At 41.7% G+C, this 23,416-nt stretch overlaps 1 protein-coding gene across 3 annotated transcripts in view; it reads left to right on the top strand.

The window, feature by feature from the left end:
• The first annotated feature begins 238 nt into the window (after positions 1–238).
• LOC102413394 (protocadherin alpha-C2) overlaps positions 239–23,416 on the top strand; it is a 195,043-nt gene continuing 171,865 nt past the window's right edge. Inside the window, exon 1 of one of the 3 annotated variants that reach the window (XM_025292551.3) lies at positions 239–3,586. In XM_025292551.3, the coding sequence (XP_025148336.2) occupies positions 1,193–3,586 (2,394 nt within the window). In that variant the 5' untranslated portion in view covers positions 239–1,192. Of the gene's footprint in view, positions 3,587–5,286; positions 9,758–18,780; positions 22,248–23,416 lie in introns of those variants that run through there. The other 2 variants (XM_025292556.3, XM_044947578.2) reach the window with 2 other exon arrangements.

Below are 23,416 nucleotides of genomic sequence, written 5' to 3'. Positions count from 1 at the left end.
GCTGTGTTTTTATGCAGCAAAAATAAAATTTACAAAATAACGGTACTGTAAAATACTGACTTTGGCTTCCCTGGTGGCTCAGTAGTAAAGAATCCGACTGCCAATGCAGGAGATGTGGGTTTGATCCATGTGTCAGAAAGATTATCTAGAGAAGGAAATGGTAATCCACTCCAGTGTTCTTGCCTGAGAAATCCCATGGACAGAGGAGCCTGGTGGACTACAGTTCATAGGGTTGCAAAAGAGTCAGACATGACTTAATGACTTAACAACAACAACAAGACTGATTTGTGAAATCTTTATATAAATAATAGTTGAGACAGCTAACAAAGATGCAGTTGTTGGATAAAGGACACAAGAATGGTTTGTAGACATTCTATAAAGGAAGAAATATAAGTGAACATAATTTATAAATTAACAAATTGCCATAATAATATAGAATTGTGTGTGTATATATATATATACATACACATTTTTATCAGTCTTATTGTTTTAATGGTTACAAATATCAAAGGCCTGATTTTTATGTAAAATGTAGACTTTGTGGTCAAGTGGTTAAAGTCATGAATCTTGAATTAGATTGAGATCCCACTCAACACCACAAGTCAATATTATTTTTTAAGTTACTAACCTGTACATGTTTCCACTTCAGTGTTTCTAAAAACTGAATCATATTAATACCTACCTCAGAAGGTGTTGTGAGAATTTAATGAGATAACCCTGTTAAAACAAAAGGAATAGTACTTGTCACAGGGGAAATATTTCCAATAGATGTCCACTACTGTTAAAACAATAATCACTATTTTACTATATTGAACTGTATGGAATGGACTGGCCTAATTGAAAGTCATGAATTAGTAGAAAAGTTCTAAGCATATATTTTGAAAAAAAAAATGAAGACTTTGAGGCGTGGGAAGGAATTAACAAGGGAAAAAATTGAGGTAAGTTCAATGGAAGGAAAACATAGATTTATTTAATACCTACACATTTAGCCACATGATGTCGCTGTCCACCGCAAGGTATTTTACCACAGAAGAAATACAGCATTCATTACGTAGTAAGATGCTGCTTTTCCTCACCATCTGTGAAATACGGGCATGGAATGATTATTTATGAAATGAAGAATAAGGAACTAAAAGTATTTTCAAAATTTTGATCGTTGCAAAAGCGACCCAATACTTGGAAAACGCTTGCAATGGTACTTTCCTGGAGAGAAGGTCAGGGAGACTGCCGACTACTGCTTTCGGTAATGCTTCTCCTATTCTGGGAAGCCGGGAGCGGCCAGGTCCACTACTGGGTCTCCGAGGAGGCCAAACACGGCACCTTCGTGGGCCGCATCACGCAGGACCTGGGGCTGGAGCTGGAGGAGCTGGTGCCGCGCTTGTTCCGGGTGGCGTCCAAAGACCGCGGGGATCTTCTGGAGGTAAACCTGCAGAATGGTATTTTGTTTGTGAATTCTCGGATCGACAGGGAGGAGCTGTGCGGGCCGAGGGCGGAATGCAGCATCCACCTGGAGGTGATCGTGGACCGGCCGCTGCAAGTGTTCCATGTGGAGGTGGAGGTGAAGGACATTAACGACAACCCACCGGTTTTTCCAATGGCAGTAAAAAATTTGTTTATTTATGAATCCCGGCCGCCTGGTTCTCGGATTCCGCTAGAGGGCGCATCAGATGCAGATATCGGAGCTAATTCTTTATTAACTTACAGGCTTAACTCGAATGAATATTTTACCTTGGATGTAAAAAGAAATGATGAGGAAATTAAATCCCTTGGACTTGTGCTGAAAAAACTTTTAAATCGAGAGGACACTCCTGAGCATCACTTACTTATAACTGCAGTTGACGGCGGGAAACCAGAACTCACTGGTACTACTCAACTGAAGATCACCGTTCTAGATGTAAATGATAATGCTCCAGAGTTTGAGAGCACGATCTACAAAGTCAAATTATTTGAAAATGCACCAAATGGCACCCTAGTAGTGACTGTTAACGCCTCTGATTTGGATGAAGGAATAAATAAGGACATTGTGTATTCTTTCAATACAGACACATCAGCAGATACTCTGTCGAAATTCCATTTAGACCCAGTTAATGGATACATCACTGTAAAGGGTGACATAGATTTTGAGTTAACTAAGTTATATGAAATACAGGTAGAGGCAACAGATAAAGGAAATCCCCCAATGGCAGATCACTGCACGGTTCTAGTGGAAATTTTGGACACAAATGATAATGTACCTGAGTTGGTTATCAAATCACTCTCTTTACCTATATTAGAAGATGCTCCAGTCGGCACAGTCATCGCCTTGATCAGCGTGTCCGACCTCGATTCCGGTGCCAATGGGCAGGTGACCTGCACCTTGACTCATCATGTGCCCTTCAAGCTGGTGTCCACCTTCAAGAACTACTATTCATTAGTGTTGGACAGCGTCTTGGATCGCGAGAGCGTGGCGAACTATGAGGTAGTGGTGACTGCGAGGGACGGGGGCTCGCCTTCGCTGTCGGCCATGGCCAGCGTGTCCGTGGAGGTGGCCGACGTGAACGACAACGCGCCCGCGTTCGCGCAGCCAGAGTATACCATGTTCGTGAAAGAGAACAACCCGCCCGGCTGCCACATCTTCACCGTGTCGGCGCGAGACGCCGACGCACAGGAGAACGCGCTGGTGTCCTACTCACTGGTGGAGCGACGGGTGGGCGAGCGCGCGCTGTCGAGCTACGTGTCAGTGCACGCAGAGAGCGGCAAGGTGTACGCGCTGCAGCCGCTGGACCACGAGGAGCTGGAGCTGCTGCAGTTCCAGGTGAGCGCGCGCGACGCGGGCGTGCCGCCCCTGGGCAGCAACGTGACGCTGCAGGTGTTCGTGCTGGACGAGAACGACAACGCGCCTGCGCTGTTGCCGCCCGGGCCAAGCGGAGGACCCAGCGCGGTGAGCCAGGTGGTGGCGCGTTCGGTGGGCGCGGGCCACGTGGTGGCGAAGGTGCGCGCGGTGGACGCCGACTCGGGCTACAACGCGTGGCTGTCGTACGAGCTGCAGCCGGCGGCGGGTGGCGCGAGCACCCCGTTCCGCGTGGGACTGTACACCGGCGAGATTAGCACGACGCGCGCCCTGGACGAGGCGGACGCGCCGCGCCAGCGCCTGCTGGTGCTGGTGAAAGACCACGGCGAGCCGGCGCTGACGGCCACGGCCACAGTGCTGCTGTCGCTGGAGGATAGCGGCCAGGCGCCCATGGCCTCTTCGCGGGCGTTGTCTGGCGCCTCTGAAGCGGAAGCCGTTCTGGTGGATGTGAACGTGTATCTGATCATCGCTATCTGCGCGGTGTCCAGCCTTTTGGTGCTCACGCTGCTGCTGTACACGGCGCTGCGGTGCTCGGCGCCGCCCAGCGAGGGCGCGTGCGGGCCGGTGAAGCCCAGGCTGGTGTGCTCCAGCACGGTGGGGAGCTGGTCTTACTCACAGGAGAGGCGGCAGAGGGTGTGTTCTGGGGAGGGACAGCCCAAGACCGATCTCATGGCCTTCAGTCCTAGTCTTCCACCTGGTCCCATTAGTGGAGACAGAGAAGAGCAGCTGGATGTGGAGACTGATCTTCCTGCCAAAGTGAGTACTTAAAAAAAATCCTTTCAAAGATGTCTTTATTCTTGATGGACTATTTCTGCTTCTTTGGAAGCATTTTTAACAGTAATTAGTCTTGTTTCTGGCAGTAGACTTTTCCAAGTATTGGTTTTGTTGTTAAAATGTTTGAATTTCTTGTGACTAATGAATGATTTTGAACCAAATCAGCAATAAGTTGTGAGTACCATACTTGCCAGTGTTTAAAAATCGCTGGAGGATTATCATATTGCTAAAAGTCTGGATAGATAAAATAGATTTTTCTAGGGTATTTTGCACTGTTTACAATATTTAACTTTAACTGTGGTGTACTAATTCCTGTACAATGCTTCAATAGCTAATGATACTTTTCATTTGAAATTTGGAGTAGATGTTAGTCCAAATGTCACTGGCCCATTTAGTTTTTTAAACCTGTTCTCTCCTATAGATCCCCTTTACTCATTTATCTATTTATTTGGATTCTCACTTCCTCTTTCTACTTGAACATGATGTTTTAATTTTTGTGCTCACATTTTGCAATACTGTGTATTGTTCCTAGTTTTCCAATTGGGCAAAAAAGCTAGAATAGTAAATTTATTGCTTATAGAATTGTATCTTTTTCTTCAGTTTCTTACTACTTTTTATTAGAGAGCATTAAGAAATCAACAGGAAGTGAAATTTTAATATTCCCTTTACTATATCATCATTTAGAAAATGTTGCTTTTGGAAGAGTATTATTAGTCTTGTTAAGAACTATTATTTTCTACCTGCACAGTGCTGGAAAAATATTGTACGTCTCATTTTAAAGCCATTCTACTAGCAAAACTTATTGTCATTAATCTCTTTTACATACAATATTAAGGATACTAATATCCAAAAAGTTCAATGTCATTATTGGTGACCTCCTCTGAATACCAACCCACTAATGTGTGTCATAAAGTAAGTACAAAGTTCCAAATAACTGGAAGTAAAATTATTTTCCATTCATACCATTCATTGATATTTGTTCAGTTCTCCTAGTAAATTGGTGGACTCCCATTGATGTTTCTTTGCCACTGGAAACTAAAGCTTAGGCATGTTAATGACTGAAGAATGGGCAAGTATTCAAACCATTAGAGGTAAAAATGAAGACACCAACCTTTCTCATGGGAGGGGAATGTGTTCCCGTGTATTCCATTCTAATTGTATGGAATACTTTTCTACACAAGGTATGTACTCTACAACTTTCTACTTCCTTGTTCAAGTTTCATTGGTAAAACCTGGTTAATACTCAATGACATTGTAGGGGCAGCTAACATATAAAACAGAAAATCCTGCATTTTCCCACTTCCATTTCCACTTTCTGGCTCTGTCCTTTGTGACTCCCTGTCCATCAAGTGTGAGCCACAGCATGTTCAACCTCAGTTCACTATTTATTTTATTAGGTATCATTTTCATCCTGTTGTAACTAATAGGGTCATCCAGAGTTCTTGTCTTCCAGGATATGAGACTTCAGTCTTCAAGTTCAGTTCTCCTCTTCAAATGAGTCTCATTTGAGAGACTCATCTCTAACATGAGTCTCAGCTAATAAGACATTTTTAAAACTTTTGAATTTTGCCCCTTAGAGATGTGTTGCTACTATACCAGGTAAATACTGAATAGTTCCCAAATATCCTTTCTATTCTTCTGCTTTCCTTATCTATTTAATTATTAGCAAAATAGAGTAAATGGTCAAGGATTCTTTTTTACTTTGTTTCAGTGTTTAATACCAATCATTTTACACAAATCTACAGGTTGGGTCCTATAACTGAAACTACTTTAGTTTCAGTTTTATGTTTTCAGATTTATGTTTTAATTCAGAAAAAAATGATGGTGGTGAGGAGTCTGGCTTTTCCTAGAATGGGAGCCTAGGGCTATTTTCACTAGATTTATTTTTTTTTTTAATTTTTTTGGCTTCACCATGCACATGCTGGGGATCTTAGTTCTCTAACCAGGGATCCAACCCTTGCTCCCTTCAGTGGAAGTGAAGAGTCCTAATGACTGGACTGCCAGGGAAGTCCTAGACTGATGTTTTTTGTCCTAGACAACTATGGAATATGCAGCTTATGAACAGAAGAGTCAAAGTTTGAAAATAACTACCATTATGTCCTTCTATATTGGTGTGCGTGTATGTGTGTGTGTGTGTGTGTGTGTGTGTGTGTGCATGTGTGTGTGTGGAGAGTATATTGTGCTCTATTATTTGGGAATGCCTTATTGACCATCAGAACTATTAATGTCTCAAGGATCATGCTTGCTAAGAACTGGAAAGAAAACTAACCTGAAATCCATGTTTTCAATATGGCAATTGAAATATATCTTACATAGAGCAGTGCCTAAGGAAAATATTTCCTTTATCTCTGGAAAGTTATAGAGGTTGCTGAGACATCGTATTTTCTTAACTAGCTACATGATCACCTTAATTTAATGCATTTTATTAAGCAATAGAAGAAAACCAAACTATTCTATTCAGTAAATATTAACTAACTACTCAATAAGTATTCTGAATGTTAAAATATTATGGTAAAATATTCTCTTTAAAAGTTTACATTCCAAAAATTTATGATTAGATACATATACCCAAATACCTACAAAAGAGAAATTAATGTAATAAATGGCTAATGTGATTGACCTAGATGCTATAGTATAAAAGAAAGTAAAGATGCCTGCCCAATTGGCTTAATCGTGAAAGTCTTTATTGGTCAAGGAAGTTTTAAGTTATTATATAATGGGGGAAGACTGCTTTTATTAGAGTTTGGAAATGCTGGATATTACTTAGGCAGAGAATGAAATGAGTATATTTGTTTAGCAAAAAATGTTATTGGAAGCAGGAAATTGTCCACTTTGGCTAGACTATATGAGCACTGTAGGAGAAACAGAAGTTGAAGCATATTAGGTCCTGAAGAACAAGCAAGTGTTTATAAACCATGAGAACCAAAATGAGAATACCAGTGTTGTTCATGGGAGGTGAATGGGTTCCAGGGAATGAAATTATTTGGAATACTTTCCAACACAATGTATACTGCAATGTCCTACTTTCCTGTTAAAGCTTCATTGCCCTCAGCCCTTACATTATTTAAGGAAGACTCTCAATTAAGTGCTGATGGTCTTTGCTTCCTTGTTTGAATATTTTTTGAAATTCCCTTTCAACTACCTATCTCTGAGATCAGAGTTTTCCTAGAGACGTATTCTCTGACGTCTTCAATAACCAGAATGTAAAATCCAATGATGAATAGTGTCATCATTAATGACTACCTTTCTTCACTCTCAGGAACACAAAAATGTCACGAATTTTCCTAGTCAACACTTTGCCAACTGTATAAAGTGTTAACTACAGTTGGGTCTCTGTAAATACTTAAAACTTGTATGAAAAAAGTATTTCCACTGAAGTGAAATCTGCTCCTGTGGTGAAACTGAGGATCACAGTCAATCAGTAGCGCAAAATGTGTGCTGCAGTAGTGTAAAATGTGATTCTATTCTCCAAGGGCATTAAAATCCACGGAAAGGCAGAAAGAAAAATGAAGACTTAGCAGTTCATAGTATGGATTTCCAGAATCTGTTACTTACGGTTTTGAGCCACATGATGTCGCTCTGTACCATAAAATTGATACCATAAAGCAAAAAGAAAGAAAGAAATCCCTCCTGTTCTTCTGGTAAAGAAGCTACATCCACCACTGAAAAAAATGGAGGCTGCAATGGCATTGGACTGAACGGTCAGGAGGTAGTGCTTCATTTGGAAACAATACTCTCTTCATGACAACAAAACACTGAAGACATGAGATGGAGTTTTCCTGGGGAACTGGCCAGGAATACCGGCGTTTGCTGCTCTCACTTCTGTTCCTCGCAGCCTGGAAGGCTGGGAGCGGCCAGCTCCGCTACTCTGTCCTGGAAGAGGCCAAACACGGCACCTTTGTGGGCCGAATCGCTCAGGACCTGGGATTGGAGCTGGCGGAACTGGTGCCGCGCCTGTTTCGTGTGTCATCCAAAGGCCGCGGGGACCTTCTGGAGGTAAATCTGCAGAATGGCATTTTGTTTGTGAATTCTCGGATCGACCGGGAGGAGCTGTGCGGGCAGAGTGCGGAGTGCAGCATCCACCTGGAGGTGATCGTGGACCGGCCGCTGCAGGTGTTCCATGTGGAGGTGGAGGTGAAGGACATTAACGACAATCCTCCAGTGTTCCCAGGAACACAGAAGATTCTGTTTATGGCTGAATCCAGGCCGCTTGACTCTCGGTTTCCGCTAGAGGGCGCCTCTGATGCAGACTTTGGGGCCAACGCTCTGCTGACTTACAGGCTGAGTCCCAATGAATATTTCTCGTTGGAAAAACCGTCCGATGAGGAGCGGGTAAAACGTCTTGGGCTGGTATTAAGGAAACCTTTAGACAGAGAAGAAGCTCCGGAGATTTTTTTAGTCCTTACCGCCTCTGATGGCGGCAAACCTGAGCTGACTGGCACCATTCAATTACTCGTCAGAGTGCTGGACGCCAACGACAACGCCCCGACTTTCGACAGAACACTCTATGAAGTGAAATTACTAGAAAACGTTCCTAACGGAACGTTGGTAATTAAACTTAACGCCTCAGATTTAGACGAAGGCTTGAATGGGAATATTATTTATTCATTCTCAGCTGATATTTTACCCATTGTGAAATCCAAATTCTACATGGATCCAATTACTGGAGAAATTATGGTAAAGGGATATATTGATTTTGAAGAAACCAAATCCTATGAAATTCTTGTAGAGGGCATTGATAAGGGGCAGCCGCCACTTTCTGGCCATTGTACAGTTATGGTGGAAGTTGAAGACACCAATGATAATGCCCCAGTAATGGAATTCAAATTCTTGTCACTCCCAATTAGGGAAGACGCTCCACTGGGCACTGTCATCGCCTTGATAAGTTTGTCTGACCTCGACTCCAGTGTCAATGGGCAGGTGACTTGTAGACTATCGCCCCACGTCCCTTTCAGGCTGGTGTCCACCTTCAAGAACTACTATTCACTCGTTTTGGACAGCACCTTGGATCGTGAGAAAGTGTCCGTCTATAAATTGGTGGTGACCGCTCAAGACGGGGGGTCACCTTCCTTGTCCACCACAGCCAGTGTGTCTGTGGAGGTGGCCGACGTGAACGACAATGCACCCGCGTTCGCGCAGCCCGAGTACACGGTGTTCGTGAAGGAGAACAACCCTCCGGGCTGCCACATCTTCACCGTGTCTGCGCGAGACGCGGACGCGCAGGAAAACGCGCTGGTGTCCTACTCGCTGGTGGAGCGACGGGTGGGCGAGCGCGGGCTGTCCAGCTATCTGTCGGTGCACGCGGAGAGCGGCAAGGTGTACGCGCTGCAGCCGCTAGACCACGAGGAGCTGGAGCTACTGCAGTTCCAGGTGAGCGCGCGCGACGCGGGCGTGCCGCCCCTGGGCAGCAACGTGACGCTGCAGGTGTTCGTGCTGGACGAGAACGACAATGCGCCTGCGCTGTTGCCGCTCGGGCCAAGCGGAGGACCCAGCGCGGTGAGCCAGATGGTGGCGCGTTCGGTGGGCGCGGGCCACGTGGTGGCGAAGGTGCGCGCGGTGGACGCGGATTCGGGGTACAATGCGTGGCTGTCGTACGAGCTGCAGCCGGTGGGGGGTGGCGCACGCAGCCTATTCCGCGTGGGACTGTACACCGGCGAGATCAGCACGACGCGCGCCCTGGACGAGGCAGACGCCCCGCGCCAGCGCCTGCTGGTGCTGGTCAAAGACCATGGCGAGCCGGCGCTGACGGCCACGGCCACAGTGCTGCTGTCGCTGGAGGACAGCGGCCAGGCGCCCAAGGCCTCTTCGCGGGCGTTGTCTGGCGCGGCTGAAGCGGAGGCAGTTCTGGTAGATGTGAACGTGTATCTGATCATCGCCATCTGCGCGGTGTCCAGCCTGTTGGTGCTCACGCTGCTGCTGTACACGGCGCTGCGGTGCTCGGCGCCGCCCAGCGAGGGCGCGTGCGGGCCGGTGAAGCCCAGGCTGGTGTGCTCCAGCGCGGTAGGGAGCTGGTCTTACTCTCAGGACAGGCGGCAGAGGGTGTGCTCTGGGGAGGGGCCGCCCAAGACCGACCTCATGGCCTTCAGTCCCAGTGTTCCGGACTCTGGGGACAGGGAGGATCAGCAGCCAGCAACTGTGGATTCTCTTTCAAAGGTTAGTTTATAATATCCTTATTTACTCTGAAGTCTGGGCATTCTTTAATTCTATCAATTTCTTCTTAAAAACTTTCTCCAAACTAAATTTCTCTGAACTAAATTTGTTTACTTTTTCTTTCATTCTCTTTTAAACTAAAACCTTTTAGGGTAATAGGACACCAAGGCAATACATGTTGTTTTGTTTTTAATATTCATTATTCAATGCATATTTATATAACTAGGGTTATAAATTTTGTGATTTCTATCTTCATCTTTATTTTCAGTTGTAATCAACTTTTAGAAAGCATTTTCTTGTTATTTGCCTATAAATCATTGAAAAGTACACAGAATACTACAGCTTAATCAACTATTTGAAAGTGAAAACTGTTACCTTCACTCCAGAAGACACTCAAATGTATCTCCCAAATATCTTTTCCCTCTTCCCCCCATACGTAGCCACAGCTTTAATTTTATAGCTGATTAATTTTTACTTGCTTCTTGAATTTTTCTAAATGGAATTGCACAAAATGTGTTGTATGTGTGCTTGTGTTTCTGTGTTCATATTTATCATTGACTATTCTGTGGAGTCATTCATATTGCCTTAAGTACTTGGAGTTAATTTATTATCTCTAATAGTTTTTTCTTTCTTTAGTATGTTTTAGGAATAGGGTATGTGTTACTCTGTTGAGAATTTCACATTGTTTCTCTTTGTATCTATTTTACCTAATGCTGCCATCAGTATATTTGTAAAATTTTCAATGCCTATTTACAAACTTTTCTGTATTATTTAGCTAAGATGGAGATTAGTGGAACATAGGCTCTGTACTTATCTTCTCCTTTAATTGATCAGTTAAGTTGCTCAATCATGTCTGACTCTTTGTGACCCCATGGACTACAGCAAGCCAGACTTCCCTGTCCTTCACCAGGTTCCAGAGCTTGCTCAAACTCATGTCCATTGAGTTGGTGATGCCATCCAACCAGCTCATCATCTGTCTTCCCCTTCTCCTCCTACCCTCAATCTTTCCCAGAATCAGGGTCTTTTCAAATGAGTCAGCTCTTCGCATCAGGTGGCTAAAGTATTGGAGTTTCAGCTTCAGCATCAGGACTGAATATTCAGGACTGATATCCTTTAGGATTGATTGGTTTGATATCCTTGCAGTCCAAGGGACTCTGAAGACTCTTCTCCAACACCACAGTTAAAAAGCATCAATTCTTCCATGCTCAGCTTTCTTTATAGTCCAATTCTCACATCCATACATGACCACTGGAAAAACCATAGCTTTGACTAGACTGACCTTTGTTGGCAGGGTAGTGTCTTTGCTTTTTAATATGCTCTCCAGGTTGGTCATAGATTTTCTTCCAAGGAGCAAGCGACTTTTAATTTCATGGCTGAAGTCACCATATGCGGTGATTTTGGAGCACCCCAAAATAAAGTCTCTTACTGTTTCTATTGTTTCCCCATCTATTTGCCATGAAGTGATGGGACCAGATGCCATGATCTTAGTTTTCTGAATGTTGAGTTTTAAGCCAACTTTTTCACTCTGATCTTTCACTTTCATCAACAGGCTCTTGAGTTCTTCTTTGCTTTCTGCCATAAGGGTGGTGTCATCTGCGTGTCTGAGGTTATTGATATTTCTCCCGGCAATCTTGATTCCAGCTTGTACTTCGTCCGGCCTGGCATTTTGCATGATGTACTCTGCATATAAGTTAAATGAGCAGGGTGACAATATACAACGTTGATGTACTCCTTTCCCAATTTGGAACCAGTCTGTTGTTCCATGTCTGTTTCTAACTGTTGCTTCTTGACCTGCATATAGATTTCTCAGGAGGCAGGTCAGGTGATCTGTTATTCTCATCTCTTTAAGAACTTTCCACATTTTGTTGTGACCCACATAATCAAAGGCTTTGGCATAGTCAATAAAGCAGAAATAGATGTTTTTCTGGAACTCTTGCTTTTTCTGTGATCCAACGGATGTCGGCAATTTGGTCTCTGTTTCCTCTGCCTTTTCTAAATCCAGCTTGAACATTTGGAAGTTCATGGTTCACATACTGTTGAAGCCTGGCTTGAAGAATTTTGACCATTACTTTGCTAGTGTGGGAGATGAGTGCAATTGTATGGTAGTTTGAACATTCTTTGGCATTGCCTTTCTTTGGCATTGGAATGAAAACTGACCTTTTCCAGTCCTGTGACCACTGCTGAGTTTTCCAGATTTGCTGGCATATTGAGTGCAGCACTTTAACAGCATCATCTTTTAGTATTTGAAATAGCTCAGCTGGAATTCCATCACCTCCAGTAGCTTTGTTTGTAGTGATGCTTCCTAAGGCCCACTTGACTTCACATTCCAGGATGCCTGGCTCTAGGTGAGTGGTCACACCATCGTGGTTATCTGGGTCATGAAGATCTTTTTTGCAGAGTTCTTCTGTATATCCTTGCCACCTCTTCTTAATCTCTTCTGCTTCTGTTTAGGTCCATACCATTTCTGTCCTTTATTGTGCCCTTGGTATCACTAATTGATAATGTCAATCAATTGGTATCTTTAATTGATGTCAATTTCCCCAAATGCTTTTACCTGTTCACACTTTTGCTAGTTCTGTATGAGTTTCAGTTGCTCTTCATCATCTGGAAAACTTGGCATTGTTAATTTACATTGTTGCCATTTTGCTAGATGTGCTTATGTTTCCCAATTTGTAATTGAGGTTGAGCACATTTTTGTATTATTATTGGCCATTTTAATATCCTATTCTGTGCATTAACTGTTCAAGTCTTTTGCCTATTTTCCTATTCTGTTATATTCTTCTACTGTTTTTTAAATTAATTTTTTGCTGTACTGGGTTTTCATTGGTGCACCTAGGGTTTCTCTAGGTGTGGTGAGGGGGGCTACTCTCTAGTTGCAGTGTATGAGCTTTTCATTGTACTGGCTTGTCTTGTTGGAGAGTAAAGACCCTAGAGCACTAGGGCTTCAGTAGTTGCGGTGCACGGGCTTATTTGCCCTGTGTCATGTAGAATCTTCCTGGACCGGAGATCCAACTCACATCCCCTGCATTGGCAGGCAGACTTTCAACTCTGGACTACCAAGGAAGTTCCTTCTACTTCTTTTTGAAAAGTTTTATGTTCTGGATATGACCCCTTTCTTGATTTTCTGCATTGTTCCACACTGTGACTTGTCTTTTCATTCTATTGTCATTTGGTGAATAGAAATTTTCATTTTAGTTAAGTTCAACTTATCATTTTTTTCTTCTTGATTCTATCCTCTGAAGATAATTTCTTGTATCTTTTGTTTTCTTGTTCACATTACATATGCAATTAATTTTAATTTTTTGTCTTTGCTGAGACCCAAGGATCAAGCTTAACTTTTGCCAAACATGTTCAGCTGAGGCAAGACCATTAAAAATAATTAGTTCCATAGTTGTTCCTTATATAACCATAGTCTTTTTGCTTTTGTTTTTCTAATCAATTTGACTGTTTTTTCCATTAATGTCATGCTGTCTCTTTAATTCAACGTAGATTTGTATATTAATTCCATAAAAACAACTTGGTGAGGTATTGATTTGGATTGCATTGTATCTATTGAGATAATAGATAATTATCCTGATAATTTTGTCAGGATAATTAGCTATATTAGCCTGATAATTCTGTATTGAGTTCTGGGCATTGTACATGAAACCAGCTGACATCTTTACAATCATGAGACATTCACTTCATGAGCATGCTCTGTTTATCTAAATAACCTACAATGGTTCTTAATATTTTATAATTTCCTGTGTAGAGGTCCTATTCATCTTTCATAAGATTTATTCTTAGATAATTGCCATTTGTTATCATAATAAATATCAGCTCTAAGTTTAAATTATTTTCTTTAATAATGGTACATATGAGGAAATTCCCTGGTGGTCTAGTGGTTAGGACTCTGTGCTTTCCCTCCTGAGGGCCCAGATCCCTGGTTGGGGAACTAAAGAAGAAATTATTTTATATTTCTTTTAGTGGTGGTAAAGAATTCTCTAATATTTGGTATATGAGAAATATGCTTATTTTGCCAGCACTTCTGAAAAATAGTTTTGTTGAGTATCAAGTTCTGGGTTGTAACTTATTTTCCCCCACCCCATTGCTTTTAAGATGACATTCCATAGTCTTTTGAGAAGACGGCTGTCAAGTTTATTGTTCAGGTAGTAAAACCTTTTTTCCCCTGTCCAGCTGGTTTGTAAAATTTTTCTTTGTTTTTTATTTTCAAGGGCTTTATGCTCAGTTTTAGTTTTCTTTGATTTTTATCTTGTTTGCAGTTTTTAAAGCTTCTTGAATATGTGGTTTGATGTCTTTCATCAGTATAGGAAAAATTCCAGCAGTCTGCCTTCGAATATTGCTTCTGCCTCATGTTTTTCTCTCCTTCTCTTCTTTAAGTCAAGGAATAGGTGTGTTAAATCTTTTCACCATATCTCTTATATCTTCTATGCCCCCGTCTATTTTTTCAGCATCATTTTTGCTATTACTTGATGGATATTTTTATTCTGACCAATCTTCTACTTCAGCAAATTTCTCTTCTTATTAAGTCATCAATTGAATCTAAACATTGATTATTATCTTTCTTAGCTTTAGAATTATAATTTTCTTTTAAATATAAATTATATTTTTCTGGTGAAATAATTTACTATGTATTTATTTTGGTACCTTAATTACAGTTTATTTATGGTCTGTCATATCAGTGTAATAATTGGATCATCTGTTTGTGGGGTTTATTGTTCATTTTTTCTCATGATTCTCTTTATTGGTAAGCCTGATAATTTTGTATTGAGTTCTGGGTATTGTACATGAGAAGCTGTAACTATTCTAGATGTAGTTATATTACTCTATAGATGGATAAAGAGTTTATAAATACCTGATAGATATGCATTTAGAAATTTATGGAAAAGTTTGAATTGAGGTAATATTTTATATCTTTTCCTTTTTTATCTACTACAATGATGTCTGTCATTACAAATCTTCTGAAGATTTTATTTTTATCTCTTCTACTGAACCCAAGGTCTATTTTGTAGTCTCATACAAAGTTAGTAGAATAAGGGTTTTGTACTTTATTTTAACCCTTTTTCTGTCCTCCTTTCCTCTTTCCTTTCTTCATAAGACCCAAGCTTACTGAATTTATTTATTTTTTGCTGTTTAGTTTCCCTCCTTCTTTCTCATCCTGGATATTTACTAATGCTTTAAGAATCTTGCATCTCATCACGTTTCCACTCACTTGGCCTAGAATTTTAAAAGATATGACCTCAGAGATTGTAATTTCTTTCAATTTAATAAAGACTGAATTGTGGCCTGGAGACACACAAAAAAATTGGGGCCACATGAATATTAATATGAATGCATAGAATAGAACCAAAAGTGCTTAAATTTAGCTCATTGTCTCTTTCCACTTTTAAATGAGCTCATTTGGGAAAAATGAAGGCAATAGGATTGTGAGTAAAAACTATGCTTAATTTAGCTTCCTTATTCCCTCAGAGGTACTTTAAAATTTACTCTCAGGTCTCCTCAGAATGTGTATATAACATAAATATTTTAGCACAATATTTTGTTGGGAGATTGAACCATTACAAAAGCAATGTAAAAATATGTACCATATGCATATTATGTGAGGTAACTGGATAAATTATTTTCTACATATAATTAAACTTTTTGTTCATATTTGATGCAGGAGGATGAACTGTTTACAAACCTTTAAAAGATTGCTTCAGTTTCACCTGTTATATCTCAACAGTGTGGTAGACTTACATAATTTTCTACACATAGGTGAGAAATATAGCTTATTAAAATTTTATTCTGGAGTTTTGTAGGAAATGAGTCATCTAGACTCCAATACAAAATTAAATTTTCTAGTGTACTGTCTTCCTGAATATTCCTGAGTAAATTAAGCAGAGAGACCTCAAAATACTATTTGGTTTCCTTAATCTAAATTCATTGTCAGGAAAGGAGTCTTAGTTTTGCCATGGGGCATACATAAGTATAACTGAAAAATTTCCAGAAACTATGTAGTAATAATCTATAATATTTAATTGAAAGAATGGATTGGAAAAAGATTTAAAGAATTTCCTCTACTTATAGATTTCATGGAATTACAAGTAAAGAGGCTATACTTGTTGAAAAAATAACCTCCAAAACAAGAGTTGAGCAATGAAAGACAAATGGAAGGGATAATTTTAAAACTCTGCGATCTAAAAGATATGAAGACAGTTCAAAAGCCAAGAGTCTTGTTTTCTCCTGTATATATTTATGTGAAAAAATTACAAGCTGAAAGAAGCATATGATACTATTGATGGCATTTTATCCATTGAGTATATTTTTTAAAGTTTTAAATATTTACTGAAAATATTCTGTAAAATACTATGTATGCATTGTTAATATCACACTATCAGTTGGCTTTTAAATACTTAATATTTACTTTTCTCAACAGTAAATTTTTTTATTGTAGTTTTGTAGATCCACATCAATCATGGTTTCATAATAGAAGGTGAATCAACATTAACTGATGATATTTTCAACTCAGATATTATATGTTTTTCTTATTATATATTACAATACTTTAAATTATCCTTGTAAGTGACTATTAGATAAATAGCTCTGAAATTTGATTATTGTTTAGCTTTTTTAGTGTTTGGATGTTCTGAATGCTAAGAAATCTTTCAAAAACTAAAGGAAATGATAAATGTACTCTTAAAGCTTGTATCAGAAACAAAGTCAGTAACATTATCTGATGTCCTTACATTACTGTTTTGAATACTAAGAAGCAAATTAATTTCAACTGACTTTGTATTTTCTAGTAATCTTATTTCTTTCCAAGCTAGTTTTTATAGTACCACTTTTCAATATTTGCTTTATACATGGACACAAAATACATCTAATTCTACATATGACTTATACCAACATTAAAAAATGTGTTTGGAGTTTATGCTTTACATGTAAAGCATTAAGTAATAGAATCATTGATTTCCTGGCCCCTCTTATATTCACAAGCAAAGATGATTTTTTAATATTTAAGGAATATAAGCATCTGAATGCAGAGTTCCAAAGAATAACAAAGAGAGATAAGAAAGCCTTCCTCAGCAATCAATGCAAAGAAATAGAGGAAAACAACAGAATGGGAAAGACTAGAGATCTCTTCAAAAAAATTAGAGATACCAAGGGAACACTTCATGCAAAGATGGGCTCAATAGAGGACAGAAATGCTATGGACCTAACAGAAGCAGAAGATATTAAGAAGAGGTGGCAAGAAAGTGAAAAGGGAAAGTGAAGTAGCTCAGTCGTGTCCAACTCTTAGCGACCCCATGGACTGCAGCCCACCAGGCTCCTCCGTCCATGGGATTTTCCAGGCAAGAGTACTGGAGTGGGGTGCCATTGCCTTCTCCGAGAATACACAGAGGAACTGTACAAAAAACATCTTCATGACCCAGATAATCATGATGGTGTGATCACTCACCTAAACCCAGGCATCCTGGAATGTGAAGTCAAGTGGGCCTTAGGAAGCATTACTATGAACAAAGCTAGTGAAGGTGATAGAATTCCAGTTGAGGTATTTGAAATCCTGAAAGATGATGCTGTGAAAGTGCTGCACTCAATATGCCAGCAAATTTGGAAAACCCAGCAGTGGCCACAGGACTGGAAAAGGTCCGTTTTCATTCCAATCCCAAAGAAAGGCAATGCCAAAGAATGCTCAAACTACCACACAATTGCACTCATCTCACATGCTAGTAAAGTAATGCTCAAAATTCTCCAAGCCAGGCTTCAGCAATACGTGAACCCTGAACTTCCAGATGTTCAAGCTGGATTTAGAAAAGGCAGAGGAACCAGAGATCAAATTGCCAACATCCGCTGGATCATAGAAAAAGCAAGAGAGTTCCAGAAAAACATCTATTTCTGCTTCATTGACTATGCCAAAGCCTTTGACTGTGTGGATCACAATAAACTGTGGAAAATTCTGAAAGAGATGGGAATACCAGACCACCTGACCTGCCTCTTGAGAAACCTATATGCGGGTCAGGAAGCAACAGTTAGATCTGGACATGGAACAACAGACTGGTTCCAAATAGGAAAAGGAGTTCATCAAGGCTGTATATTGTCACCCTGCTTCTTTAACTTATATGCAGAGTACATCATGAGAAACGCTGGGCTGGAAGAAGCACAAGCTGGAATCAAGATTGCCGGGAGAAATATCAATAACCTCAGATATGCAGATGACACCACCCTTATGGCAGAAAGTGAAGAGGAACTAAAAAGCCTCTTGATGAAAGTGAAAGAGGAGAGTGAAAATGTTGGCTTAAAACTCAGCATTCAGAAAATGAAGATCATGGCATCTGGTCCCATCACTTCATGGGAAATAGATGGAGAAACAGTGGAAACAGTGTCAGACTTTATTTTGGGGGGCTCCAAAATCACTGCAAATGGTGATTGCCTCCATGAAATTAAAAGATGCTTACTCCTTGGAAGGAAAGTTATGACCAACCTAGACAGCATATTAAAAAGCAGAGACATTACTTTGCCAACAAAGGTCCATCTAGTCAAGGCTATGGTTTTTCCAGTGGTCATGTATGGATGTGAGAGTTGGACTGTGAAGAAAGCTGAGCGCCAAAGAATTGATGCTTTTGAACTGTGGTGTTGGAGAAGACTCTTGAGAGTCCCTTGGACTGCAAGGAGATCCAACCAGTCCATCCTAAAGATCAGTCCTGGGATTTCTTTGGAAGGACTGATGCTGAAGCTGAAACTTCAGTACTTTGGCCACCTCATGCAAAGAGTTGACTCATTGGAAAAGCCCCTGATGCTAGGATGGTTTGGGGGCAGGAAGAGAAGGGGACAACAGAGGATGAGATGGCTGGATGGCATCACCGACTCAATGGACATGAGTTTCGGTGAACTCTGGGAGTTGGTAATGGACAGGGAGGCCTGGTGTGCTGCGATTCATGGGGTCGCAAAGAGTTGGACACAACTGAGCGACTGAACTGAACTGAGGGAGTATATACTTAAGTAGAATGTTAAACTTTTTTAAGAGGAAAAGTTGGTTTATTTTATATTGGCCATATTTATTAAGTGAAGTCCAAGTCCATGTAGCAAATAAAATGGAGCAGTAGAATGAAATGAAATTAAGAGTTAACTTGTTAATAATGTGATTTCTTTCCATGTTTCAATTTTTAATGGAACTCAAATATTTTATAGAATTATATGTCTCACAAACAACATTAGGATTTTGATTTGCTACATAAAAGAAAATACATGTGCTTTCACAATTTATATCAATCTGATTTATCAGTAATAGCAACTTGAAGAAATGCTTGTCTGTATGCTGTCCTGTGCTAGATGTATTAAGTTGCAAATAGTGTCATGTCCACATTACAGTTTTTGAGTTAACACTAAAAATAAGTAAGTAATATAAAGAAAAAGGAAATCAATAAATTTTCATCAATTTGAAAATCAGACTTCCAAATGGAACTCAGATACGAATTCTATTCAAATAGCTTGTTACTTTGAAAATAACATTACAAAAGCCAATATTAAATATTGCAAATAGGAATATAAACTTGTTTTATGAGTGATATAAAGACTAATATACAAACATCCCATCAAAATAGTAGAGGAAAAAATCGGTAATTTTAGTAAGTAATATTTAAATACGGAAAGATATAAAAAATCTAAAACTTTTAAAGTCCATTAGGAACTATACAAACCCTAAATATACAGAATAGGCCAATAGAAATCATTCTAGTAAAGATTGGGTGTCACAACTTGAGTAGTATTGATTCTGCAGTATTTTACTTAAATTTGATACATTTTATTAAAAATTTAATTATATATTTGATTAGAGATAAGGAATATAAGGAGACGTTGAAACTGGGAAATATTTAACGAATGTAAGGTAAATAAAGCATAACTAAGTAAAATAACTCCCCTTTCCTCCACATGATGGCGCTGGAAACCGCAAGTTTAGTTTGTTGTTTTTTTTTTTAACAACAAAGGAATACAGCGAGTTTATTTTCCTGAGAAAGGAAAAGAGCCACTCCATTTTTTCACTCTGCTGCTGAAGCATAAAAGGTGAGCAAATACAAAATTGTATAAAATTGGGAATTAAATTTCCAAGAGCTATATGGTAGTACAATAGGTATTTGAAAGTTGATACAAATTTGCGATGGTATATTCTCAGAGAAAAAGTCCAGGATCTCAGCGTCTGCTGCTATCGCTTATGCTTCTCGTAGCCTGGGAGTCGGGGAGCGGCCAGGTCCACTACTCGGTTCCCGAGGAGGCCAAACACGGCACCTTCGTGGGCCGCATCGCCCAGGACCTGGGACTGGAGCTGGTAGAGCTGGTGCCTCGCCTCTTCCGGATTGCATCCAAAGGCCGCAGAGACCTTCTGGAGGTAAATCTGCAGAATGGCATTTTGTTTGTGAATTCTCGGATCGACCGGGAGGAGCTGTGCGGGCGGAGAGCGGAATGCAGCATCCACCTGGAGGTGATCGTGGACCGGCCGCTGCAGGTGTTCCATGTGGAGGTGGAGGTGAAGGACATTAACGACAACCCGCCAAGGTTCTTGCGACAAGAACAAACACTATTTATACTAGAGTCAAGAAGAGCGGATTCCCGGTTTCCGCTAGAGGGCGCGTCTGATATGGATATCGGAAGAAACGCAGAATTGAGATACAAGTTACAAGCAAATGAGTATTTTGACTTGGATGTTAAAACAAACGAAGAGGAAACAAACTTTTTAGAACTAGTTTTGAAGAAACCAGTAGATAGGGAAGAAACACAAGAACATCGTTTATTGCTGATTGCAATTGATGGAGGAAAACCTGAACTAACAGGTACAGTTCAGTTATTGATCTATGTTTTGGATGCGAATGATAATGCTCCAGAATTTGATAAATCAGTTTATAATGTCAGATTACTGGAAAATGCACCGAATGGGACACTAGTTATAAAACTGAACGCCTCAGATGCAGATGAGGGTATTAATAAGGAAATAATGTATCTCTTTAACAACCTTGTTCTTGACAATGTAAAATCTAAATTTGCGATCAATTCTAATAGTGGGGAAATAACAGTTACAGGAAAACTGGATTACGAAGACTGTAATTTATATGAAATTAATATTGATGCTGTTGATAAAAGTTCATTCCCATTAACTGGACACTGCAAAGTAATAGTGAAATTGCTGGATGAAAATGATAATATCCCAGAGATGGTCATAACCTCCCTATCTCTGCCTGTGCAAGAGGACGCTCCACTGGGCACCGTCATTGCCCTGATCAGTCTATCAGACCTCGACTCTGGTGCCAACGGACAGGTCACCTGCTCTGTGACGCCTGATGTTCCTTTTAAGCTGGTGTCCACTTTCAAAAATTACTATTCATTGGTGCTGGACAGCGACTTGGATCGTGAGCGCCTGGCGAACTATGATGTGGTGCTGACTGCGAGAGATGGGGGCTCGCCTGCCTTGTCCACCACGACCAGCGTGTCCGTGGAGGTAGCCGACGTGAACGACAATGCACCCGCGTTCACGCAGCCAGAGTACACCGTATTCGTGAAGGAGAACAACCCGCCCGGCTGCCACATCTTCACCGTGTCGGCGCGAGACGCCGACGCGCAGGAGAACGCGCTGGTGTCCTACTCACTGGTGGAGCGACGCGTGGGCGAGCGCGCGCTGTCGAGCTACGTGTCGGTGCACGCAGAGAGCGGCAAGGTGTACGCGCTGCAGCCGCTGGACCACGAGGAGCTGGAGCTGCTGCAGTTCCAGGTGAGCGCGCGCGACGCGGGCGTGCCGCCCCTGGGCAGCAACGTGACGCTGCAGGTGTTCGTGCTGGACGAGAACGACAACGCGCCTGCGCTGCTGCCGCCCGGGTCAGGCAGAGGACCCAGCGCGCTGAGCCAGGTGGTGGCGCGTTCGGTGGTCGCGGGCCACGTGGTGGCGAAGGTGCGCGCGGTGGACGCGGATTCGGGGTACAACGCATGGCTGTCGTACGAGCTGCAGCCGGTGGGGGGTGGCGCAAGTAGCCCGTTCCGCGTGGGGCTATACACTGGCGAGATCAGCACGACGCGCGCCCTAGACGAGGCGGACGCGCCGCGCCAGCGCCTGCTGGTGCTGGTGAAGGACCACGGCGAGCCGGCGCTGACGGCCACGGCCACCGTGCTGCTATCGCTGGAGGACAGCGGCCAGGCGCCCATGGCCTCTTCGCGGGCGTTGTATGGTGCAGCTGGCGCAGAGACGGCGTTAGTGGATGTGAACGTGTATCTGATCATCGCCATCTGCGCGGTATCCAGCCTTTTGGTGCTCACGCTGCTGCTGTACACGGCGCTGCGGTGCTCGGCGCCGCCTAGCGAGGGCGCGTGTGGACTCGGGAAGCCCAGGCTGCTGTGCTCCAACGCAGTGGAGAGCTGGTCTTACTCTCAGGAGAGGCGACAGAGGGTGTGCTCTGGGGAGGGGCCGCCCAAGACCGACCTTATGGCCTTCAGTCCTAGCCTGCCTCAGGGTCCCATCTCTACGGACACAGTGAGTCTCAAAAACCTTATAGAAATTTTTCGTTATGTGCTGCTGCTGCTACTGCTAAGTCGCTTCAGTCGTGTCCGACTCTGTGCGACCCCATAGACGGCAGCCCACCAGGCTCCCCCGTCCCTGGGATTCTCCAGGCGAGAGTACTGGAGTGGGTTGCCATTGCCTTCTCCAGATTTTCGTTATGTATTTAATATTAAATATTTAATATCCTTTATCTTCTCTTTTCATTTTTAAAGTATGGCTTTATAAGTAGTTATTGTATCCTTTTAGGTATAAATTCTCTTGGTACTAATTAATTTGTCTATACTTACAGTTATGATTAAAATGTACTTTGTTGAAGACAACTGCTTTGCACTATAGTGTTTATTTCAGTAACAATGCCCTTTTTATGAGGTTTAAAGGCTTGAGTTAATGCACTGGTTTTCAGTTCACCATAGAAAATGTTCCCATAATTAAATTTTTAGTGAACATTTCAATTTTCAAATTTTAATAAGTGTTATAGGAAGATACTTGTAAGATACATTCTTGGTGTTATCATTTATTGTCAAAGTCCAGTATTGTAACAACATAGAAATATTGTAACACGTCGTATCAACTTGCTCTTTTTTCCTCCACTGACTATCCATTATTTGGTTTTGTTTGTTTGCTTGATTTTGTTTGTTTGTGGTGGGTCTTCTTTGCTGCCCTTGGCCTTTCTCTAGTTTCTGAGAGTGCTACCTTCTAGTTGTGGTGCGCAGGCTTCTCACTGCTATGGCTTCTCTTGTTGCGGAGCACAGGCTTTAGGATGTGCCAGCCTTAGTAGTTGCGACTAGAGAGCTGTTTAGCCTGGGTTCAGTAGTCATGGCCCACAGGCTTACTTGCTCCAGGGCAGGTTCTTAACCACTAGAACACCAGGGAAGCCCCTATTTGAGAAATTTTGTTCAGTTTAGTTCAGTTCAGTCGCTCAGTCATGTCTGACTCTTTGTGACCCCATGAATCGCAGCGCGCCAGGCCTCCCTGTCCATCACCAACTCCCGGAGTTCACTCAGACTCACGTCCATTGAGTCGGTGATGCCATCCAGCCATCTCATCCTCTGTCATCCCCTTTTCCTCCTGCCCCCAATCCCTCCCAGCATTAGAGTCTTTTCCAATGAGTCAACTCTTTGCATGAGGTGGCCAAAGTACTG

Source organism: Bubalus bubalis, chromosome 9 (genome assembly GCF_019923935.1).
Source record: "Bubalus bubalis isolate 160015118507 breed Murrah chromosome 9, NDDB_SH_1, whole genome shotgun sequence".
Lineage (NCBI taxonomy): Eukaryota > Metazoa > Chordata > Mammalia > Artiodactyla > Bovidae > Bubalus > Bubalus bubalis.
The sequence above is the reverse complement of the archived record's forward strand: the minus strand, read 5'-3'. Positions and strand labels throughout refer to the sequence as shown.